Below are 23,874 nucleotides of genomic sequence, written 5' to 3' on the forward strand. Positions count from 1 at the left end.
AGGGGCTCTGAGGTTGACACCGACTCAGCGCCGAGGTTCTTCGTGGTCTCTCACCCCCTCGACTTGCATGGGTGGGTCCGGTAGGGCGGGTTGGAGGGAGTTGCGCAGGCGCAGTGAGGCTGGTATCATGGCGTCCAGGGCCAAGCGGCGTGCCTTGGGTAGTGGGGCTCCGCGGGTTCCAGGTGTTCCGGTCCCGCGAAACGAGGAAGAAGAGGAAGATGAAGTGGAGGACGAGGACGAAGACGATGAAGACAGTGACGAAGAAGAGGATGAAGACGACGAGAGCGTCGACGAGGTGAGAACCACAGTCGACCCCAGCTTGGTTTACGGCTGGGTTCAAACTTTCTGGCCGCCAAAGCCTTGTTTGTGACTGTGAGCTGCTCGGAGTAGCGACCTCCAGTACCTGAGGGTCTCTAAGCAGAAACTGGAGATGATAAACTAAGTCTTTTTGCACATGGCAGACACGGAAGTTATTTTCAGAAGTCCCACTCCGCCGGGTCGCCCCCCCCCGCCCCCACCTCTCGGAGAAAACCCGCCGCGACACTTCTCAGTGGCTTTTTAAAATTTAGTTCCAAAGCTAAAGCCCCAAACCCGCAGTAGACCAACAAGGGCCTGCAGTTTTTTTCTCTGCCCACCCCGCGGTCACTCCGGCCGGCTCTTGTTCCGTGGCTCACTCACAGCGGCCTTCTTTCCTTGAAGGCCTTCTGTCCGTTCTACCAAGACCCGTATCAGAGGCTGGTCTTCATCCTGCAGTGTTTTCCATCCTTGTTTAGATCTCCCCTAAACAGTGTTTCTGCCCCCGGGGCGCCTGACCTTGTCCCGTTCACCAAGTCCGGGTGATGGGTTCTCCTAGAACTGGGTTCCTGTGTTTCAGAATAGCTCCTACCGTGCTGCTGGACATTATAGGTACTTAATATCTGTTGAATGAGTAGTTAGGATTGAATGATCCTTAAGAGCACTGAATGCCCGATGGGTACCTAAAACTTAGTAACGCCCAAAGCAGAATTTGCATTTCATGCTCCAGCTTCTAACCTTTGCCCTCTTTCTATAAATGGCCCCCATATTCGCCAGTTGCTCAAACCCAGTAGTTTAATTCCTCCCTTTTGTCATCCTGCGTCCAGTCTATCAGTAGATCCTGTTAGCTTTATCTTTGTATCCAGACGCTTTTCATCATTGATTCTCCAGCGTCTTAGTGCACACTTCATCACCGCCTGCCTGGACTCCTTCAGTAGCTTTTTTCCATTCTTGTTCCTGAACCGTCTCTACACCTGAAGCAGGAGAGATCTTTTATTTATTTTTTTTTACAAAATACTGGGAATGCTAAGTACCATATTTTGAAGTTTATCTTTTTTTTTTTTTTTTTTAAGTAATCTCTAAGGCCACGGGGCTCAAACTTACCACCCTGAGATCAAGAGTCACACGCTTTTCCAATTGAGCCAGCCAGGCACACCCAGGGAGATCTTTTTAAAATGTAGGTCTATTCCCTCTTCCTTGTTCAGAATATTCCAGTGACTTTCCATTTCATGAATAAGAAAATCAGAAAGGCAGCTTGAGTGGCCACAACAGAATAATCAAGAGTGATGGGAAATCAAGTCAGAGGTAAACATGAGTCAGAAGGGTGGATTCAGGGTTAGGGCTGAGACTGGCGTGGGTATATGATAAATCTTTTTTTTTTTTTAACGTTTGTTTATTTTTGAGACAGAGCATGAACAGGGGAGGGTCAGAGAGAGGGAGACACAGAATCTGAAACAGGCTCCAGGCTCCGAGCTGTCAGCACAGAGCCCGACACGGGGCTCGAACTCATGGACCGTGAGATCACGACCTGAGCCGAAGTCGGCCGCCCAACCGACTGAGCCACCCAGGCGCCCCGGGTATATGATAAATCTTGAGTGAACAGAGCTTTCTCTTACGAATTAGCTCTTTGGCCCCTTGCCTTGAATGTGGTCTCACCTTTTTTCACTTAGAGCTTTAATTGGCTATTTTGCTAACTTTGGGTTGTAGAAATCCGTGCTTCTTGCATTAACGTGGATAATCTGTTGCACTCTGGTGGTTAAAATCATCAATGTGGTAATCGTCATTGACATAGTAGTATAAGAAAATAGGCATTTTACATATACCATTGGAGTATAATTTGTTGCAGTGTCTTTGGAGGACAATTTGACGGTATCTATCAAAGTTTAAAATTGTATGTATTCCCTGATTCAGTAATTCTACTTGTAAGAATTTATCTTCTGATAATAATGATAATACATGCTGTTCCAGGATCTGTATATGTTGTATTAACTCATTTAACGTTTATGTCAACTCTGAAGTTGGGAATTGTCACCATTTAAGACTGAGGACACTCAGAAAGTTTAAGACCGCACGTGTAGTGCAGTCTATGTAGGGGAAAGAAGAAACAGGAAATAAATTTGGTGATGTGTTGAAAACTTCCTGAAAGATTAACTTACTATTGGTAGTAACCTCTCAAGAGTAGGAGTTGGGGGGTGGGTAATAAGAGTTCAAGCCCTAATCTCTGTGGTCTTTGTAGTGTTTACCAATGATCTGTATCACTTTTTTGACTGAAGAAATTGTAAGGCTTTCAGGGCAGTTCCGCACACTTAGTGGATAGAGTCCTTTATTTGAAGGGGGGGGGGGCTTTTAGTTTCTGAGATGTTCACTATCCACAGCTCATTACTGTGATGAAGAAATCCATGGGAATTATTTTGGAAATTCAAAATCTGCCTTAGATCTGTTTAGAAGGAAGGAAGTGTTTGTGTGTGTGTGTGTGTGCACGTGCGCACACTCGTGGGCAATAAGCCCGATTTAAAAAGCAGAGTGATTGGCTTTGAGGCAGCTGGCAGAGATAGAAAGTGGGTATGCGAACTTCAGGAAACGGGTGGGGGTCCTGAAAAGATGAGAAGAAGAGCACTAGGCACGTTCAGTGCTCCCGGCCGTGTGGTTGGGGCTCTTGTTCATGCTTATTCGAGACCCTCAGAGGATAGCTTCAGCAGAAAGGGGAGTTTGTGGTAAGGGTGCAAGGGCATCGTAGACCTCCAAGGGCAGGAAGTAGCTGGGCTTCTGGAACCAGCTGGGGAGCCTGGGATGCCGTGGAGAACACGAAAAGTCTTTCACGTTTGTCTTTGCTTTACTGCTCTTTGTTGCATTCAAGATATTTGGTTCTTTTTCTGTTCCTACTCCATATAGCAGAGAATAGAAAATCAACAGCTTCTGAGATTTGTCATATTTCGTCTTAATTCTAAATCCTGTCACTTGGGAGTGAGTGGCAGGGCTCTGTTTTACAAAGATGGCCATTTGCCCTGAAACCTGGCGGTTGGGGAGGCCGTTCCCAGGGAAAGTGGTGCTGGGCACATAATCCATTGGGTATCTGTAGCAGTGGGGCGGCCAGTAATAGCCTGGGACAGATGTCTGAGGCTTCTGTCCAGACAAGAAAATAGAAAACAACACCGGAAGGGTATTGTTTAGAGAAGTATTCCTTTATAAGGAATACCTGACTAGTGATGAATTGTTTCGTGGTTTTGTTTGGAACACCCTCCTTCCCTCCGGGTTTTGCCGCTCACATCTGGCCGAACCTACCTCCAAGGGTCAGGATTTGACGTTTATAAACTGACCTTGATATCCAGCCCTTGGCAAATTTGAACAGCCAAGGGAATGCTTAAATATACGCACAGGCAGGGTGACTAGGCAAAAGCACGTGTGACTTTCCTCCGCGGCCTTCTCCGGCTAAGACCCAAATTCCAGAACCTGCTAAACTTGGAAGTATGTGGGAAAACACTATTTCATCAGAGCCCCCAAATAAGTGTGTCACTTAGCAGGCAAGGTAAGACACAGGACTGACCTTGTGGCAGTTTTAAGTCTAAGCCTTCTCACTAAAAACCAGGCCTGATGTTGTCATTGTTTTGCAGAGGATCAAGGAGCCCAGCCACACACAGCTTCCTTTAGTCTCTTGCACTCACTCACTCACTGATTTCCTCCTGCCTTGGGGCCTTGGCGTGTGCGGTTCTTGGTGCCAGGAACTCTTATCCTCACCCCCAGCTCAAGCATCCCTTCTTTTTTTTTTTAATTTTTTTTTTTAATGTTTATGTATTTTTGAGACAGAGAGAGACAGAGTGTGAGTAGGGGAAGGGCAGAGAGTGAGGGAGACACAGAATCCGAAACAGCCTCCAGGCTCTGAGCTGTCCGCACAGAGCCCGACGCGGGGCTCGAACCCACGAACCGTGAGATTGTGACCTGAGCCGAAGTCGGTCGAGTGTCCCTTCTCTAAGGGAAGACTTTGTTACCCGTTTTCCAAGCTGTTATGGCACCATGCACCTGTGTTTTATAGCATGTACAGCTGCAACCTCACATTTATTTGCATTAATGTTTTCTTCAAGTCTGTATTCCCCCCTAAACCGTACCGTCCACGAGTGCGGGACCATTCCTGCCTGCTTTGCTTACCTCTCCATCATGAGTGCCTGGCACGGTGCTTGGTACGTGTGGCACTCGGTCAGTACCTGCCAAGGAAATGAAGCGTAGCCTCGGAGCCGTGGGCTGAACCAAACTGTAGGTCCTGCCAGGGACTTTTGAAGTGATTGTGCTCTTCGTTCGCCCTTGCAGTCAGGTACATAATTTCTCCTTTGCGGCTGCTGTGGTGGTTTTCTGTGGGGCCGACTTGCTCTACTTTGAAACTAGATCACTCAGTTTTTTGTTTCTCAGGCTTTTGTGTCAAATGAGGAGATAGTGTGAAGGTGCTTTGTAACCTGTGCAGATGGCTGTCTTGGCACTTTTCTTGCCTCCTTAAAGCTCAGGCAGTGATAACACTTTCTTTGCGTCCTTTTTCTGGCATGTTCTGTAGATAGACATAGAGCCCAAAAGAATGGAGGGAGCAGGAGAAGAAAAATCTGCCAAGTTGAAAATAATGCCTGAATTATCTTAGGAAGTTATGTGTGATGACCTATTTTGTGTGTTATTTACAGGAAGTGAACGTTGAATTTGAAGCGTATTCCATCTCAGATAATGATTATGACGGAATTAAGAAGTTACTGCAGCAGGTATGGTCTCTGACTCTACACAGAACTTTGCTCTTCTGAGAAAATCCAGGCCATTCAAGCAACGCCAACGAGGTCAAATTCCATCCTTTATTTTAGAATTCCCTTCCTATCCTCTGGACCCTGCAGAGGAGGAAGAATGGTTTCCCTTCTTTACCAAGGCTAACATACTCTGTTTTTTTGCCTCATTAATATGTTAATAAGTATCTGTTGTCATAAAATCTTTTCCTTTTCATGTGCTAATTACTTGAACAACTCTTCTGTTTTTCTCTAATTCACATCCAAACTTGGTGGGGTAGAAGTTTTGTTTTGTTTTGTTTTTTAGGTTTGTTTATTTTTGAGAGAGACTAAGAGACTAGAGCAGGGGAGGGGCCGAGAGGGAGGGAGGGAGGGAGGGAATCCTAGCAGGCTCCATGCTGACAGCAGAGAGCCTGATGCGAGACTAAAACTCCTGAACCTCGAGATCATGACCTGAGCTGAAGCAGGACGCTTAACCAGCTGACCCACCCAGGCTCCCCGGGGCAGAAGAAGAATTCTTGCCGAAGAGTCTGTCCCGAGTGCACCAGCTGGTGCTACAAAATCCATGCTTTGCTTCTGCTTCTAGTCTCCCTTACCCCGTTTAAGGTGGCTCCAGTGTCCTAGTCACATTCTTTGGCCTTATGTCCTCCTTCTCCTCTCTCTTTTCCCCTCTTTTGTCTTCTTCTCTCCCACACCTCCTGTATTACCACTGCCTCTTACATTTCAGTGCTTTTAGCTTGGATTCTCCTGGGCTTTTCCTTTCCTCCTGGGTTGTCTTTGTGGTCACATCGTGGATATTGCATTATTTGAATGTGGATATTAGAAGTTTTATTAAAATTTTTGCTTTGATTTTCATTTAAAGTAAGTATTTTTCTCCTTTTAGCTTTTCCTGAAGGCTCCTGTGAACATTGCAGAACTAACTGATCTCTTAATTCAACAAAACCACATCGGGAGTGTGATTAAGGTAAGCAGGACAGTTATGTTTGTTCTTATCAAATTAGTTCTTTGGCCTGTTAAGATCCTCCTGGTGTTTAGTTGGCAGGCCAGGGGCTCAAACTGGAAAGAGGTGTAACTTCAGGAAGAGAGACTGGTGAGAAGCCATTCTAGTAATTTCCAAGATTATTGAATGCAGGTACCCAGGAGTGGCAACGGATGGTGAGAGAAGGGGGTGATTCGGAGGGTGTTTGGGAGATGAGATGTGATGGGGTTTCGTGAGTGGCGGGAAAGGAGTTGAGGGTGGCTCCCAAGTGTCCGGCTCGAGTGACTGAGATTGCAAACATGGAGGAGGAGGAGGTCGGGAGGGAACGTGAGCTTGGGAGTGCACATGTCATGTTAGGTTTGCCTGTGACACACGCACATGAGGTGTGAGCCTGAGACTTGGCCCCTCTCAGCAGATGGGCGCTTGCCCGGGAGGGCGCAGGCAGACCCTGCTGATGCCACCGTTACTCCGGAGCAACTGGCAGAGCCTGAGGAGGCGCCTCCGGTGGGGGTGGGGGTGCCCTGGGAGGGAGCATTTGGCAGGAGGGTGAATCCCGCCTGTGCGTCCAGCCCCTGGCGGTGCCTTCGGTTACCTGTAGCTGCCTAAGTGAAGTGTCTGCAGTTTAGTGTCTTAGAATAGTAGGTCGTCTGTGTAGCCCGTTTGGACAGCGTTCAGTGAGGACAGCACACACCTGCTCCGTGTCGCACTAGCCCAAGAGGGTCAGGGGGGCTGGAGGGTTCCCTTTCAGAATGGCCCCCTCACACGACTCGCGGGTGCCGGCTGTCCACTGGGAGCCCGGCTGGGACTGTGGGCTAGGGGCCTCCCTTCCTCTCCAGGGCGGGCCCTATGGGAGTGGAGATGTGGCCGTTGGTGAGAAACATAATCGCTACAGTGACCTTAGCCTGTTTCCATTTCCATCTCTGAAAATGAGGATGGTGCCGGTCCCTCCTTCGGACGGTGGTGAGAAAGGAGCAGTGGCGTGTGGCAAGTGCTGGAACGTCACGGTTGCCGACTCTTTCCCGTCTAGGTTATTTATGGTGAAAAAGCGGCCACCTGAGTCTGATGTACCCCTAACCACCTCACCTTTCGACATCTCCCTTTGTTTTCAAAGCCAAGGCTCTCGAGAAAGTTGGCACCCACAGCCTCTACTTCCTCTCCTCCCAAGCACCCCGGTCTGGCCTTTGCCATCAGTGCTCCACTGACGTTCTGGAACTGTCGGGTAGGATTGCCGGCATCTCCATCACTAACCCTCACGGCACTGAACGTAAAGGAAGTGAAAGGAACAGCACCTCCAGTAACTTCCTTTTCTTAGAGCAGTGGGAAAGGAGACTCCCCACCCACGTGTCCTCCAGCCGAGGGGGGTCTGTAGGCGTGCTGACAACGCTGCCTCTGTCTTTGGTCCTCCGCCTTGTTTGCGCCTGCACAATGACCTTTGGGACTGCGCGGTCTAGGCCCCGTGGAGGTTAACGTGCCCCCTGGCCGGAGTGCGTGAGGCCTTCTGATCTTCCATCAAGGGGCGCACGGAAGGCCCCGCTTTAGGTGACCACCGTGTGACCTCCCCTCTGTGCCCCGGGCGCTGGACAAGCTGTAGGGTAAGGTCTGGGCTTTGTGGAGAATAGCTTCACAGCGTGAGATTGTTTGTTCACCTGATCCCTCAGACAGGAAGTTACCCAGAGCAAGACTCTGTAAGTGGTATGGAGTGGCTTGCTTCGGTTTTCCGTCTCGTGTGCCTTTTCCGTCTGGGGGATACGTTACTGACCCTCCTCTACCTTCTGACCCTGTCCTGTGACCTTCCAACAAGCAGTCGCTTTTATCCTTGACACCGCTTACTGTGAGTGACGGGATTCAGCCCTCCCTTGGATGATTTCACAAATAGCCCCATGGCTTCCGCGGAGATACTTGAGGTGGCCCAGGGACAGAGGTTTGTGTCCTGAGGAGAGGACTGCCCAGAACTTTCACTGGAGCCTCTGGGACTGGGGACGTGATTTAGACTTTTCTAGAAAAGACGGTCCGTCTGTTAGGCTGTGGAGGGAAAAGGGCGGTGGCGGGGGAGGGCCATGAACTGCACTCGTGGTTTGTGTAGAGAGGCTCCACTTGTGGTGGAGTTGCTCAGGACATAGGTGCTAAGAATTGTTTTGAGCCAGGAGGCTTTCAGGGGTGAAGGGAGGCATGCGGGGGGGACTGTGAGTGGGCCAAGCAGATGGGGGGCTCTTGATGGGGGGGGCATGTGGAGGAGACCGAATGGGATTGGGACTCCAGCCCCACGAGAGGCACCCCCATGTGACGTTGATGGTTGACGGCCTGTCAAGGAGGAACACTTAGCGTGTGCTCCAGGGAATGCTGACTGCTTATGAGCCCAGTGACCATTTGGGGGTTGTTTTTTTTTTTTTTTTTTTTTTTTTTTTAAGTAATTTTTGTGCTCAATCTGGGGCTTGAACTCATGACCCCGAGATCAAGAGTTGCATTCTCCTCCAACTGTGCCAGCCAGGTGCCTCCGTTTTGGGGATTTCTTAGGATTTGACACTGAAGGTTCCTTTTTCGTCCCCTGGCGTTCCATCGGTCGGTACTGCGTGTTTTGCCACGGTAGCTGGGAGACCTTGAAAAGCGGTCTCGGGTTGATCTTAAGGGACCAAGGCTGGCATACATACTCTTTTCTTTCTTTCCCTCTCTCCTTCCTGACCAGACATGGCCGGTCCTCTCACGGGCTGTTAGTGCCCTGAGTTACCTTCTCAGTCTCCATTAGTGTATCCACGTGATTACCTGAAACATCTCTCACCTTGGCATATAGTTTTATTTCCTAGGCCTTTGAGGCCTTACCTGAGCCACCGCCCCCTTCCTTGTTCCCGCAGGAAGAAACCGGTGGTCGTTTACAGCCCGGGCCCGCAGACGTGCGGGCCTTAAAGCCTGGTGGCCCCTTTGCCCGTCTCCTCCGCCCCGCTCAGCGTGGCCGGGCCCCTTTCAGTCACTGAGGTGTGACTTCCGGTGCCCACAGAGGCAGGTCCTGCTGTTCTCCACTCTCGCCCGGCGGCACCCTGCCACGGGCGGTGCATCTGCTCCCTCGGCCTCCCCTCCGTGAACCGGTCGTGCTGAAGCGGGTGGCAGAGCCCTGTAAGCCCCTTCCCATGGGACGGTTTCCAAGACAGCGGGCAGCTGTGGGTCCCTGCTGTCCTTCCGGGGGAGAGCAGCAGCCTCCTCCTCATTTTGTTCAGCACATGGTCCCCAAGGACTCAGTCCGTGCCGGACCCCGCGCTCGGTACTGGGGATGCGCGGAGAGTTCGCAGCTTGAACAAGCAAACAAGCAGCGTGAGGCGGTCCGTGTGGAGGGCGCGCTGAGGCCGGCAGGGGAAGGGCCGTCATCGAACCGGAAGTGCAGGGTAGAGGCCGGCATTTCATTCTTAGTTCTCGGTTCTTAATTCATTTCCCCTCTGGCCCTTCCTCTCCCGCGCGCGTGGTAGGTGTAAGTGGCACTCGGGCCTTGTCCTCCTTCACCGGGGCTCCGGAGTGTGGCTGTAGGTGAGCCAGTGTCGCTAGGGCTGGCTGCAGCCGGATTGCTTGGAAGACAGAGTGGCTTCTTTCAAGAGGCTTTAATTGTTCTGGGGTTTTTTTTTTTTCTTTTTTTTTAACGTTTATTTTGGGGGGGGATGGGGAAGGGGGAGAGAGAGAGGGGGAGAGAGAGAGAGAATCCCAAGCAGGCCTCTGTGCCGTCAGCCCAGAGCCTGATGCGGGGCTTGATCTCACGAACCGTGAGACCGTGCCCTGAGCTGAAGTCAAAAGTCAGACGTTTAACCTACTGAGCCACCGTATCTAGCATGAGGAAACCTGGAGCAGGAAGGGATCATCCATGGTGTAAAACAGGAGAACAGAATCGAGGGAGGTGAGCTGGTAGGGCCACGGCCACACGGTGCTTAGTGTGCGATGCTTCCCTACGGTGACGACAGCCGAGGAAAGTTTGTGAAAACCAAAAGAGGACTTCGTATTCTGCTTCTTCCCAAACATACAACTCTCATTGCTTTTTCAAACAGCAAACGGATGTTTCAGAAGACAGTGATGATGATGTGGACGAAGATGAGATTTTTGGATTCATAAGTCTTTTAAATTTAACGGAAAGAAAGGTTAGTTTCACTGGATGACTGTTCATTAGACCGAAATCGCTTGTATTTAACACACGATGATAGTTTTTTATATCAGATAGCGATGCTATAAGGGTATGTGCCCTTGTGAAATCTCACTGTAATCTTTTTTTAATACGAAAGTGTCTGTGTTACGAGTAATCTATGCCGTTCGGGGCCTTGAGTCCCTGTGGCGTAGAGAACCATCGGGCACTGGTGGCCTGGTGTCGGTATTGACACGGGAGCCGATGGTGCTGCTGTCCCTGCGGCCCTTGCTTTGACTGTGAGGCTTCGTTGCTTCCTGCTGCGGAGGGCGCTTCCTCACCTTCGCTTGGGTTTCCATCCATCTCTTTGTTGACGGGAGTTCTGGCCAAAGAGGGAAAACCGGCTGTTTACGGAATCAGGTGCAGGTTACACTTCACCTTCAGGTTTTAGATGGATTGGAGTTGCCATGCCAGTGTGTGCGTGTCCGTGTGCCCCTCTCTCACCGCTGCTCACGGCCGGTACGCAACCTGGGTGGCGATGCTTCCGCAGTCAGCACTGAGGAAGTGTGGGAAACCGAGGACGTGGCGGGAAACCGCCTTTGCCGTGAGACAGAAGTCACAGCTCTCACTGTCACCTCGCCTTGTCTTTGCTTTGCAGGGTACGCGGTGTGCTGAACAAATTAAAGAGTTGATCCTGAGCTCCTGTGAGAAGAGCTGTGGGAAGAGCTCAGTTGAACAGCTGGACGCGCTTTTCAACGACGCCTCCAAGCCCGTGGGCTTTCTCCTCAGCGAGAGGTTCATTAACGTTCCTCCTCAGATCGCGCTGCCCATGCACCAGCAGCTCCGGTAAGAGACCGGGCCGCGCGCCTCCGCACGGTTTTTCCCCAGTGGGTTCGGCAGAGTGATGCCAACCGTGTGTGTGTGGGGCGGGGGGCAGCTGGAACAGCCAGAGGGGAGGCCGTGTCCCACCAGCCCTTGATTACTTGTGGCCGTAGTCTGAACGGCCTTACGAGATTGACAGGGGTACAGGAGCAGCTCATGTGGCCTTCTTACCCGTTGGACTAAGGTTTCCCCCCTCTTCCCAGATTTCTGTAGCACGGGTGAGGTGCCAAGCGATATGCCAGTGACGAAAACTGGGTACAATTCCTAGATTCCACAGGGACGTTTTGTAACTAAGGAAGCGGTCCCGACACCGTGTGTCTGGCTTCTCAGGGTTTGTTGGTTGTTGCTGTCGTGTTTTTATATTACGGGGGGGGGGGGGGGGTTAGGTTTCCACCATTTTAACTGTAAGCAGGGCTCAGGCTCGGGATTGACTGGACCTTGAGGTAGAGCGGGGCGGAAATACAGACCGGCCCCCGTGCTGCGCAGACGCCCCTGCTCTGGGGCCACGGCGCTCGCGCGCTCCCGGCAGTGCTTGGTGGGAAGGGAACTGCCGGCCACGAGGACCCCCAGTTGCCGTGTGACGGGCTTCTGCCGCGTGTCCTTTGTTGCGCTTCGCCTTTTTTCTGATCCTCTGGAGCTTGTGTTTGTTTGGTTTCATTGGAGGGTGATCTCCCTCCTGATCCTCTGTTAAGGAAAGCCAGAGGCTTTCCATCTTTGTTCAGCCAGATGCAGAGGGACATTGTGTAGTTTCCAGAAGGAAAAAAGATTTAGGCTGCATTGCCACTCCACAGACTACTCTAGAATTTAGGGCACCTGTGTCCTACCGTGCCCTTTGTGCAGCAGGTCAGGAGTGAGTTCCAGACTCTAGTGCCGGGAGCCTAGTAGTCACCTGCTCCGAGGGCTTTGGTTATGGCTCTGTGCCTTTGTGGCTTTTTGTTAAATATCTGTCCCTAAAAATGCACCTTCTTACATGTTGATGTCGAGTGAATCTGAGACTCGTTATTTACCGCGTATCCACAACTCAGCATCATCTGACTCATCAGACTACTTACTATAAAACACTGCTGTAATTAATGGAAAGTGCAGTGGACTACAGAAATAACACTCGGTGCTTTAGAAGTGTCCAGACCTAACGTCGGTTCATTAAGCCCGTGTCAGACACGACAGAACCCACCGAAGAGGCCTCACTGGTTTTCTCTGTGCTCTGGTTCGTGGATTTCATGGATTTCACCTGACTCGGCAGGCAGACCTCTGTGTTACACCTTTTAGGAAAGAACTGGCAGAGGCACACAGAACGAACAAGCCGTGTGGAGAGTGTTCCTTCTACCTTCTGATCAGCAAGACGTTTGTGGAAGCTGGAAAAAACAATCCCAAAAAGAAATGGAGCAGCCAAGAGAAAGATGAGTTAATGTTTGCAAATGCAGAGGAAGAATTTTTCTATGAGGTAAGACTGGCCTGTTTTCACCTATTCGTTTAGATGTCAGTAAGGATCTTCTTGGCAATCAGCAGGATTTGTTGCTCTCCCATTTACGTCAAAGTCCTTTGAGTATGGCCACTCTTCCTCCATACTGGCAGCAGCTGGCAGCTAACACAGGGCCTATGCCTAGTAGGTTCTCAACAGGTTAAGTCGCCAGCTCCCCCTGGCCCCGTTGGTGACGAGCCTGGGGAGGAAAAAAGCTATGAACGCTCAGTGGTGGTCGGGCACTTACAATATGCTGACTAGAAGATGTTTAGTTCTAGAACCACTCCGTGAGGTAGACGTCAGTCCTGGTTTACAGATGGGGACGTGCAGTCCGAGGGAGATGGGAGCCATTATCTGAGTCACGCAGCTGGTGGATGTGGAAGCTAGGGCAGGCCCATTGTCCCCCACGATGGCTCACACGCTTCTCCCTGCCCTCAGTCCTGGATGTCCTCCCGCTTTTGGGCTTTCTGGCACTTTCTTCCTGTAAAGGTATATTGTGCTACGATGGAGCACCAGACACCAGAGAACATGCTTTCTCACCCTGACCTCGTCTCAATGTTGAATCTGAGGGGTAACTTACTTTCCTGGATTAGAGGATATCTGTCGCTATTAAAAAGACACCCACTAAATACTAAAACACTACCAGATTCAGCACTGCCCTGGTTTTTCAGGAATAAATAGTGAAAATGTTTAGGCCTAAGCAGCACCTTAGATAGATTATTTCAGGGAAGTATGTATGTATGGTTGGTTTAAGATGGCCTGGTTACGCAGACTTCCCTGTCGTCACACGACAGCTTTATGCCAAGGGAGCAGCCAGGACAGTGAGGAAAGACCAGTGTCTGAAGACCATGCTCATTAATTGTCAGATGTCAGGAGTCTTTCTTTCGCTTTGCTGTTGCAAGATTATTTTGAGAATCAAATGAGATCATGAATACGAGCAGAATTCTAAATACTGATAAATGATGGTGGCAGTACTCTCACTTAGCTGCCGTTCCCCTCATCGCGATGGGGCACCACTCTCCTCGCTCCTCCTGTGAGTTAGGAATTTGGTAAGCATTTTGTAACTTCCGCCTGACTGCCCCGTCTGAGCTATTTCTGTGTTCTGCTTCCGTTCGCCGTCATTCTTAAACATGTACCAAATACTATTCCTGGCTGCCACGTAAATGAGTTTTGCCTTTAGGTTGGCTGAATTTTTAACTTAATATATTTGCTTTAGAAGGCAATCTTGAAGTTCAACTACTCGGTGCAGGAAGAGAGCGACACCTGTCTGGGAGGCAGGTGGTCCTTTGACGACGTCCCGATGAAGCCCTTGCGAACTGTGATGTTGATTCCAGGCGACAAGATGGACGAAATCATGGGTAAACTGAAAGAGCATCTCTCTCTCTGACCCGTTTCCCATGGGCAGCAGGGGGCTGGTTTTCGTTTTTGTAAAATTACCAGAAAACAGCTCAGATTTACTGAAAAACTCATCACTTTATTCAGATTAAGTTCCTCTACAAAAAAGTAGGGTTCTGTCACCTGTGTCTGTGACACATTTACAAAATAGCCTTTTTAAAAAAAAAAAATTTGGTCGAATTACGAACGGTTGATGAAGAGCTTTTCCAGTAAGAAGGAAAATGTGGAGTAGTAATTTAAAGAACTCAATAAAAACTTCCATTTTTTATTTTTAAATAATGTACAAAGTGTAACTCTTTTTGAGACTCTCTTGTGTGGGGTATGATGTCCGTATTCAAGTTGAAGGTCCTCACCTTGCTCCAGTGGATCAGCCGTGCGGCCCGGCTGGGGTACCGGCTACACGGCACGCTCTAAGGGGAAGGTGCAGACGAGTCACTGCAAGGCGCACCTTTGCTCTGCGGTTTCCGGGCACTTCTCACACATGTTCTGTTCCTTCTTCATTGTTGACATGGGTGATAGGTGATCCATCACCTGGTGTAGAATATCCTTACTCTCACTGGGAGGCAGGTTACTGAAATAGTATTGTGGTGCCAGTTGCATAAATCTGTGGAAAACAGAGAAATGAGACTCCTTTCTTCTTTGGTGAGAGATACCAAACGTTACGAGTGGGTCCTTCCCACCCCCGGAGAATCTACTTGTGGAACTGCTATTTAATTTGAACTCCTCAGTCTCAGTCTGCTTTTGGAGAGTAGATACTTCCTGTGGTATGCAGGGAACCAGTCCAGCTGCATTTCTAGAATCTCTTCTCTAGGGTTATGCCACACAGTGGAAGACGCCCACCGCTAACCACCAGGGGAACCCGTACTCGCCCTAAGGCCCATCATCGCAACACGTCACATCGGGTGTTTGGGGAGCACTCCGGGCGAGTAAGAGAGGGAGTATCTTTGCCTCTTCCTCTTATTAACTGATGCCACTCCGCACCCAGCCACTGGCTACTTTGGGTTCCTGCCTCGCACGTCACTCTGTCCGGGTCCAAGTGTACGTTCAGGTGGACCCAGCATCTGCGGTAGCACCCGGGAGAGGATGCACTCCTGCTTAAAACTCTCTAGTCGGTTCCTACTGCACTTAGGATAAATTCCAAACTCTCGTGTGGCCCGGAAGCCCTCCACCTCTGGGTGCCTGCCCGTCTTCCACCTCCCCCTTTCACCCCTTCCTTCCCCACCAGCTCCAGTCTCGGCACATCCGTTCCGAGCGGTGGCTAAGCCGTTCCTCCTCAGGTTTCCGCCTGCAAACACTACTTCTCTGCAGCTTTTTGTTCCTCTTAAGATACTTTATACTTTGTTTTGTACCTCTACACTGTGTTCTTTTTAAAAATTTTTTTTTTAAAGTAATCTCCACACCTAACCTGGGGCTTAAACTCATGACCCCAAGATCAAGAGCTGCATACTCCACCATGGAGCCAGCCAGGCGCCCCTCTGCGCTGCATAGTTTATGCTGTGTTCTCAAAGGCAGGAACGTTTAGATAATCATCCACAGAGACCTGCCATTAGTAAGTACTCTCCATGGAAATGCAGATTGGTGCCAGCATAAACTTCTACCTGAAAATGTAATAAAAACTATATTTGTCATTTACTCAAGTAGGAGTTCAAAAGAACCCCTTTTTTGTCCATTAAACTTACAGTTCAGGAGAAATTTCTGAGGTAATCCTGATGTAGTTGTTCTCTGCTATGCTGAACTTGTGGAAGAGAACCCACTCTGGCATCTTCTTGGTGATGGAGTAACCGGACCGGGGGTGCAGCTGGGCAACCTGCTTGTGGGTCAGCATCAGGTAGTTACCCGATCCGTCCACGTCCCGAGCAATCTACAAGGCAAAGGTTTTAAGAACAAAGACTTTGTGTTAATATGGAGATTGACAGACAGACAATGTTTTCTTTTAAAGATTCCTGACTATTTTGGGGCGCCTGGGTGACTCGGTCGGTTGAGCATCCGACTCTTGGTTTCAGGTCATGGTCTCAGGGTTCATGAGTTCGAGTCCCACATTGGACTCTGTGCTGACAGCATGGAGCCTAATTGGGATTCATTCATTCATTCTCTCTCTCTCTCTCTCTCTCTCTCTCTCTCTCTCTGTCTCCCCGCCTTCCTCTTCTCTCCCTCTCTGCCCCTCCTCCACTCACTCTCTGTCCCCTTCAAAATAAACTTAAAAAAACTTTATGTAAAAAAATTCCAAAGTCTTTCATATAAAACAGTGAAAACTACAAATCTGCCACCCAAGTTTCCTATTTTCAGATCTAAAAAATAAGCCAAAACTGTGTTTTGCCCAAAACTTTCAGACAGTGACGATACTAACTTTAGTATGGGCAGGGCAGCAGGTGAAAGACAGCAGTGCTACAAATGTTAAATGTTTGGGTCAAGGAGTAACCTTGCCACGTGACGGGCAATGTACTCAAACGTCAGGTGTTTTGTGCCGGATGTTCTAGCTCATCTGACACAGTAACGCTGATGTAGGGCCTTTTCCCACACAGGTGAGGAAATCCACGTTGAAGTGCTGTGTTTTTTTTCTTTATGAAGACTAGAGTTTGAGTGGAAATACCCCAATGTTTCTCTTACTATGATGGGAAGAGCATGCTTACACCTGTAACGTGCTGTAATTTAGGGGAGCTACATTCGTCAGCCTTCACTTTGGAAAAGGAAGAAATGAGATGTTATCTTTATTTCTTTGTTGGGTATTAGTATCACCCGTTAAATATGAACTAATTTGTGGGGCGCCTGGTGGCTCAGTCGGTGAAGGGTCTGACTTGGGCTCAGGTCACGATCTCACGGTTTGTGAGTTCAAGCCCCGCGTCGGGCTCTGTGCTAACAGCTCTGTGCCTGGAGCCTGCTTCCCATTCTGTGTCTCCCTCGCTCTCTGCCCCTCCCCCGCTCACGCTCTGTCAAAAAATGAATAAACGTCAAAAAGAAAATATGAAATAATTTGCAAACCGGTGAAGTGAGGGACATCAGCCAAAAAGTGTTTTAATAACTTCCCCTCTGTAATGAAGAAAGACCTTTTGTCCTTTTGGACCAAGTGAACATATTCTGTCTTGGTCCTTCCGTTCCCTCGAGGAAATGTATATTTAAATATTAAATCTTTAGTAACCTAGAGGCTTCTAGGTTTTATTTTACTTTTTTTTTTTAATGTTTATTATTTGTGAGACCAAGACACAGCATGAATGGGGGAGGGTCAGAGAGAGAGGGAGACACAGAATCTGAAGCAGGCTCCAGGTTCTGAGCTGTCAGCACAGAGCCCGACGTGGGGCTCGAACTCAACAGACTGAGATCATGACCTGAGCCGAAATTGGACGCTCAACCGACTGAGCCACCCAGGTGCCTCTATTTTCCTTTTTTAAATAAAATTTTGAGAGAAAGAGCCTTCACGCATGTGTGCGGGGGAGGGGCAAAGAGAGGGAGAGAGAATCCCAAGTGGGCTCTGTGCTGTTAGTGTAGACCCCAGTGCTGAACCCACGAATGGTGAGGTCATGACCTCCAAATCAAGACTAGTATGCTCAACTGACTGAGCCACCCAGGTGCCCTGGTCTTCGGTTTTAAAGTTATCATCAATCAAAGAATCATCCTAAGTGAGAGATTCCTAACAGAATCATGGGAGATTTTGTAAAGACCCACCCCGAAGACGGCCCTCCCCGTTCTCACCTGCATGAAGTAGCCGGACAGAAGAGCTTTCTTTATGTTCAGAGCGTTTTCCTTGGAGCCAAAAGCAGGTTCTGCGCAGGGAAGCTCGATTCGCTTGACAATTTCTAAGAGTTCAGCTCGGATGACGTCCGCCATCCTGAGTGCGCAGCAGTTGAGGAAGTAATCGTGACACCACTTTTCAACACAGTCTGGGAGGGAAAGAGGAGTAAAAGAAATGACTTGTCGTAAGCTGGAAGAGCCCAGGCCGGGAACAAGGCATGATCTCCGTGTCCTCTGGACTCCTCCCCTAAAGAGGTGGTCACCTAAGCGACTGGGAGGGAGGCTGCGGTGGTTCCGGGACCCCGGCGAGCTCCACGAACCGCATGCTGCTGGCACTGACCAGTGAGTGGGTCACCCTTCGTCTGCGGCTCTGAAGGGGCACGGGAGGCTGGCCCCGACTGACACCCGTCTTGTGTACACGGCAAGGATGTACGAGGCCCCAACGTTTGATCCAACTAAGGAGAAAAGCGTATGGTAGAAGTCCCCTGAGCCGTGAAACTCTCTCTGCACGTGTATAAGAAAAGGATCACTACTGGGCCGAGTTGGAAATCGTGGGAAGCTCACCTTCCTGCCCTAGCTGCAAATTTGTCTTACAGTTCAGTCACCTGTTCAGTGTGAAGTTCTTTCGTGCCACCCGCAGTCACTTAGGGTGGATCCGGCGTTCTGCCTTGCCCTGGTGGTGCCCCCGGCCTCGGCACAGTGGGCGGAAGAGCCCGGCTGTGCACTCAGGCCCACTCAGCGCGACAAGAGCACGTACTTGGGCAAACAACGGCCACCCACCCCCCTTGCTCTCAAAAGACGCCACCAAACTCCCCGGATCTTTTCTGGCTCCACCGACAGCTTTTTCTTGTCAGCTGTGAAAAATGAGTCCCCCACTCTACAGAATTCTGCCATTCAGGCGGCTGTCCCGTCTTCCAGTTCACTTCCCATCCTATCGGAGCAAAGGAGGTATAAGATGCTTCATGGAAAACGAAGGTCCCCTTGCAGGAAGGGAACTCACCGGCTGCCTTTGGGGGCCCAGCCTTCACCACACCGCCCTAGCCTGTCGGCCCCTCGGGCTCCTCTTCCTGTCTTTATTAATGCCGAGCACTGGAGTCGCCCACGCACGTGTTTCCAGTTCCCTTTCCACTGGGTCCCTCTCCTGGAAACCCATGCACTCGTCCTTTCACATCAGGACTTCTGCCTCCGCTTTCACACGCGCCCTTCTGCTCTTTGCACAAGTCCCCTCCCTCCTTGACCGACCCGTGGCCTGGTTCTCTTCTCTGGCCTCCTGCGGCACACCTGTCTACTCTTCCTGTCATCTGGAGCGGGGATCTGTTCGGCTTTGTTCTCCGTGTCTGCGTTCTCTCTCCATCCAGCGAGTGTGCGAATCGGGGAACGCACAAAGCACAGCTCTGACCCAAGGGCACGGAGAGATGGCAGTGCCCTTCTCTCCTCCCTGCACCCTGGAGGACGGGAGCTGTACTGCGCAAGACTCTGGGTCCCCATGTCATCGTGCCCAGGCACAGCAGCCAGTGCGTTTAGGGACTCGGGCGCCATCTGCTAGGTGACCAGCAGGGCCGGAGAAGGGCGAGTTACCAGCTCGGTTTTATTTGGGGAGGGAAGGGTGGAAACGAGTAGGTTTCTCAGAATCGCGAGCATTCACTTACGTTCGCTGGTGGAATTCAGAGCCGTGTCCTGGTAGGCCTTGTAAATGTTGATGAGGGTAAAGTGATCTCCTTCAGGATGTAAAAATGTCTTCCAACAAGTCAAGGCAGCCTCCTCAGCTCCACGCGGCAGATTAGAAAAGCAATTGGGAGCTTTAAGACACAAGAGGTCACGAGGTCAGCAACCCTGGAGCCCGCTTCATGACCTTAGCACAATGCAGAGGGAGGGGCTCACCACTGTGTGCAGAACCGCTCCTGTGTGCTTCCCTGAATAAAGGTTATTCTTGCTTACTTAGAAGTCAAAGGGATGTAGGGTGAGTTCTCATGAATGTGTCTGTCCCTTTTCACGTTTGCTTCTCGCAGGTCTGGTTAGCAGAGTTAACAGCCTGCTGGTATTACCATCAGAGCAGGGGCACCCGAGACGCTTCGAGGGCAGTGGCTAGAACAGGATGGGAACTTTGAGGTCTAACGCAGCATGGCCTATGGCCTGTTCTGCCAGTAGAAGAACAAGCTAAAACCTATAAACCAAGAAGAATGAAGGTGGTAGGAAATAAACACCTAATTCTTTGGAGGAGAACACTCCCAGCAACGCATTTTTACTTCAATGTCTGATTAAGAAATTCACTGGGGTTTGATGGATTTTTTCATATCAAGATCATCCTTATAACTTTCTACCTTTCAAATCTAGTAAAATACTTCATTATCACTTCAAAAGGTGAAATGGATTACTGCCTCTGTTAGGTACTTCATAAAATACTTCAAACGGACCTCATTTAACTCTGTCCCCGGGAAAGCCTCACAACGCGGAAGAACAGCCCTTCAAGGGTACCTGTCACCATGGCGGCGATCGTCAGCATCTCCTCTACGCAGTCGAATTCACAGGACGCTAAGATCGACTTTGAGAGTTGGGGGTCAAGAGGAAACTCCGACATGATGATCCCGAACTCAGAGAGATTCCCGTCATTGTCCAGCGCCGCCAGGTAGTCCAAGTCTTCCAGAGCCTGCATCAGACTTTCCGGCGCTAGCAAAGAAAAAAGCAGCAGCAGCTTACGTCATCTACAGCCAAGAGGGCGTAACGTACTGGACTTCCCTTCCCGCACGAAACAACCATACGGGGCAAAATATGTGAAACAACCATTTACGAGACAACGGACGTCAGGCCGTGAAGGACAGTGATTCCTGAGAGGGGGACACCAATGAAGTGAGCCCCGTGGCTGCCCAGCTTAAGGCCTGGGGAGAGTTTCCCGCCTGCAGTGTCAGCGGGGACCCAGGTGGGGCCTGCCAGACTCCCTGAGTTATAAAGATGGTGCTGAGCGTGTGGGGAGACTCAGGCGGCCAGGGCCTGCAGGTGGGGGAACACCTGACAGGAGAGAGCCATAGAGAGACAGGACTCAGAAGATCTCTGAAAGGTCCCCCCGATGCATCGGCAGAGCATGCGTAAGAAACTATGTCAGGCCGCAACGAGAACCATCCAGACAATTAGACGGACAGTGCCTGATGCTCACACGGGATCTAGGATACTGTCCACTTCTACCCACTGGGCTGGGAAACCTCACAACTCAGGGGCCCTGGGCAGGAGACACGGAAGGGACGAACTACCCCCTGGACGTGCACCGCTCCACTCCGCCGAACAAACAAAACCAGGATCTGGAAGGATCATCCTGCAGCCAGGATAAAGGTCAGGCATATTTATAGGAATACAGAATATCCAATACCCAACACAGCAAAGTGCACAATGTCTAGCATACGATAAAAAATTATGAGGCATGAAAAACAGGAAGCTCCAGTCCCATAATAAAGAGAAAAATTAACCAGATGAAACTGACCCAGGACTCGGATGACAGAAATAGTAGACAAGGATGTTAAGAGCTATTTGCCAGTGCACAGAAGGACAGAAGGCTGATTTTCTCTGTATCTATGTTTCCCCTTTAAATTTATATAATGTCAGTAATGGTGTGTTCATTATATATGCTTAATCTCCACCAAAAAAGATAATCCAGCTATTCAAAACAAGGTATTCTTGCCCTTGTAGAATAAGATTATATTAATAAAAAATACACGTGTTTTTCACCTGTCTAGTAGGTGACAAAGCAATAAAAGCCACAGAAAGAAGCAAATCACACAGTATTAAGCTGCTATCACATTCTGTCCCTGAAATGGAAGGATTTTTGAGCACGACTGGATAGCTTTCCTTTGAACTCCAGCATGTGCCCGCTGAGCAGGAGACAGACCGTGGGGACCTGAAAGGCAATTTTAACCTACTGGCATCAGGGAGTTCGAGGTAACAGTAAAAATTTCCTTATTTGCTGTTCAAACACTGCTAAGCTACTTGTCAGAATTTCAGGCAACTCGCGTGACTCAAAAGCCAGTCCGTCACCGACTCGGATTTGATAACGTCCCCTCTTTCCTAACAAGACAACGCTGAAAACACCGGGAGACACTACTGTGGGTTTTGGCAAACAGCTCGCTGCGGCTGCCCGCGATTCAGCGCGTCTCCAGTCCTTTCACTGCAGAGCAGAGCAGGTGACGGGCCTGCTCTCGGCCTGTGCCACCCGGGCCGCAGGCAAAAGCAGCGGCCCCAGCGAACATGCCCGGACCTGACATAGGTTGGAGCACAGTTTTCATTCCCAGCTGGGAGAAGAAAAGTTGAACTTCCCTGTTGGTTTGGAACTCTGTCACTGAGACTGACTGCGGAGCACAGCAGGGCTGCCCAGGAGGTCCCCCACCCTCCCTGGGCCCTGACGCCTCTGTCCCGCCTGGGTGCCGCACAGAGCCCTGGCGTGCTCCTCATCCGTTCTTGGGGACCCCCAGGAAAAGAGGAGACCTCGAGAAGACAGTCCCGGGAAGGAAACAGATGGGCTGTTGAAGAAACAAGTCCGAGGGTTCTGTCAGTGAGCCATGAGATGGAGGAACAGCTGACTTGCCGGAGAAGGTACGAGAAGCGGGAAGGGAAACAAGCCTCGCAGATTAAACGCAGCTGGAGGCGTGAGGAGCTCACTTAGTTACAGAAAATGGTGTAGGAACAGTTCCTATAAATCAGCGACACTGGTGCGTTGTACATTACAGGACCTTCAGCAACTGTCCCTGTAAGCATCTGGCTTCACGACCAGGCTCTGTCCCCAAAAGGCACTGCTTGTCCCCGTTTTTATGCCCTGCGGTGGAGACTGCACGTGGGATTACCGGCAGAAATGACTTCTTAACCCTCACACCAGAAAAAGGGTGTTCCTGAGGCTTGATCATATTAGAAGCAACAAGTTAACGAATGTAGATTTTACAGGTGAAGGAACTAATAATGAACTGAATAGAATTTGCCGATATTGCATGCCACGCTTTAAGACCTGTCCCCAGTGTGGCTCCTAAAATTGTTTTAGCTAAAGATCAGGCTTAGAAGAGGCTCTTTATGGCAGTGTCGCTTAAGTGTGACCCATGGGAAATACTGCTAACAGATGTCTCAGGCAGAACAGGGCAAGGAGCCTCTCCCGGTAAGCGGTCCCCAAAGCCAGGGCCGGTCCCTCTCCTCCTGCCATACTCCTTACCCTGCTTTCTATCCGGTAAGGATATAGCATCAAAGTTCAATCGGAGTCATTAGAATCGGAAAGGATTTTCGAGACAGGGTGGCCTCCACTGGTAAACGGAAGAGACCCATTTTCAATGCCACACCCACTCCTTTCTGGCAGGAGCCGAGGTCCTCTGTACCCAGCCTTGCTGTGGCCGGGGCTTTTGGGCAACGGCAGTGCCCGCCTGGCACCGTCTGCAGCACAAGGCGGGGGCGGCCTGGCCCCTCCAAGCTGACCTAGCTGTGTGCTCAGACTTCTCACACGCCCCCTCTGCCCCTGACCGTGCCGTGGAAGGAGACCCAGACGAGACAGCCACGGGCACCTCCGTCACTGCCACCCCGGCACAAGCCTAGTGAGGGACCACGAGGGGAAGAAAGGAGCCGAGGCTGCTCTGTTGGCTGTTTGCTGATTGACTTACTCCCTTATAAGGATGACACTCAACTCATTCACTCGCTTCCTCCTAAGCCACTCATGGCTTCTCGTGCGGCTGGCACTTGCAAGGCCCTGGGGGCAGGTACACACGTGGACGGGGGCTCAATCGTGGCCTTCCAGAACTGGCGGTCTGAGGAGGGACATCGACACAGAACCCAACAATCCCTTTCCAATGTGCTGGGAATGCGGTTTTACCTAGGAGCGTGCCTCCACTCCCAGAGAAGCATGTGAGCTGTACCGTGTGACCGCCTCCTACACTGCCACCAACCTCCACACAGGGCTGACCGGTTCAGGGTGGGCCCCTTCTCAAACAGAGCCGATGACTCTATGGTGGGAGTCTTAGGAGTCTGGACCCACAGAAACCGGGATTTCCAAGGGCTGACTCAGGACATCGTAAGGCTCGAGGCAGAACATGGCCAACTTTCTGCCATGTGGACTGAAAAGAGAGCAAAGGAGAAGAACCACGAGAGAAGGATCTGGTTCGTGGGAGCCATGTTGGGCTCTGCGCGGAAGTGTGGAGCCTGCTTGGGGTTCTCTCCCTCCTTCCTCCCTCTCTCTGTCCCTCCCTCTCTCGGCCCCTTCCCTGCTCGCACTGTTTCTCCCTCAAAATAAAAGAAACAAGTAAACGTTTTTTAAAACTGTAGCTTCTGGTCCCAA

At 50.4% G+C, this 23,874-nt stretch overlaps 2 protein-coding genes across 6 annotated transcripts in view; one reads left to right on the top strand and one right to left on the bottom strand.

Moving 5' to 3' along the window:
- Positions 1-94: 94 nt before the first annotated feature.
- Positions 95-16,995, top strand: BCCIP (BRCA2 and CDKN1A interacting protein). Of its 2 annotated transcripts, none has more exons than XM_086681139.1 (7): positions 95-295; positions 4,956-5,030; positions 5,929-6,009; positions 10,047-10,136; positions 10,776-10,963; positions 12,269-12,443; positions 13,681-16,995. In XM_086681139.1, exons 1-7 carry the CDS (start codon positions 128-130, stop codon positions 13,846-13,848), a joined length of 945 nt encoding a protein of 314 aa, XP_086537265.1. In that variant the 5' UTR covers positions 95-127; the 3' UTR covers positions 13,849-16,995. The 2 variants fall into 2 exon arrangements, with proteins under 2 accessions (XP_086537265.1, XP_025773799.1); XM_025918014.2 differs by having other exon boundaries at positions 96-295; positions 13,678-16,995.
- Positions 14,106-23,874, bottom strand: part of DHX32 (DEAH-box helicase 32 (putative)) — a 53,249-nt gene continuing 43,480 nt past the window's right edge. For all 4 annotated transcript variants that reach the window (XM_086681138.1, XM_086681135.1, XM_086681136.1 and 1 more), the window contains 5 exons: positions 20,058-20,249; positions 19,232-19,381; positions 17,544-17,731; positions 15,536-15,717; positions 14,106-14,460 (listed from right to left, as the gene is read on the bottom strand). In XM_086681138.1, coding sequence (XP_086537264.1) covers positions 14,289-14,460; positions 15,536-15,717; positions 17,544-17,731; positions 19,232-19,381; positions 20,058-20,249 — 884 coding nt within the window. In that variant the 3' untranslated portion in view covers positions 14,106-14,288. The remainder of the gene's footprint in view (positions 14,461-15,535; positions 15,718-17,543; positions 17,732-19,231; positions 19,382-20,057; positions 20,250-23,874) is intronic.

This window comes from Puma concolor, chromosome D2 (assembly GCF_028749965.1).
Source record: "Puma concolor isolate L17-30 chromosome D2, mPumCon1.1.hap2, whole genome shotgun sequence".
Classification (NCBI taxonomy): Eukaryota; Metazoa; Chordata; class Mammalia; order Carnivora; family Felidae; genus Puma; species Puma concolor.

Coding starts and splice junctions, on each gene's coding strand:
- BCCIP (XM_025918014.2), top strand. CDS start 128: ATGGCGTCCAGGGCCAAGCGGCGTGCCTTGGGTAGTGGGGCTCCGCGG. Junction 296..4,955: donor ACGACGAGAGCGTCGACGAG/GTGAGAACCACA, acceptor TGTTATTTACAG/GAAGTGAACGTTGAATTTGA. Junction 12,444..13,677: donor AGGAAGAATTTTTCTATGAG/GTAAGACTGGCC, acceptor TATTTGCTTTAG/AAGGCAATCTTGAAGTTCAA.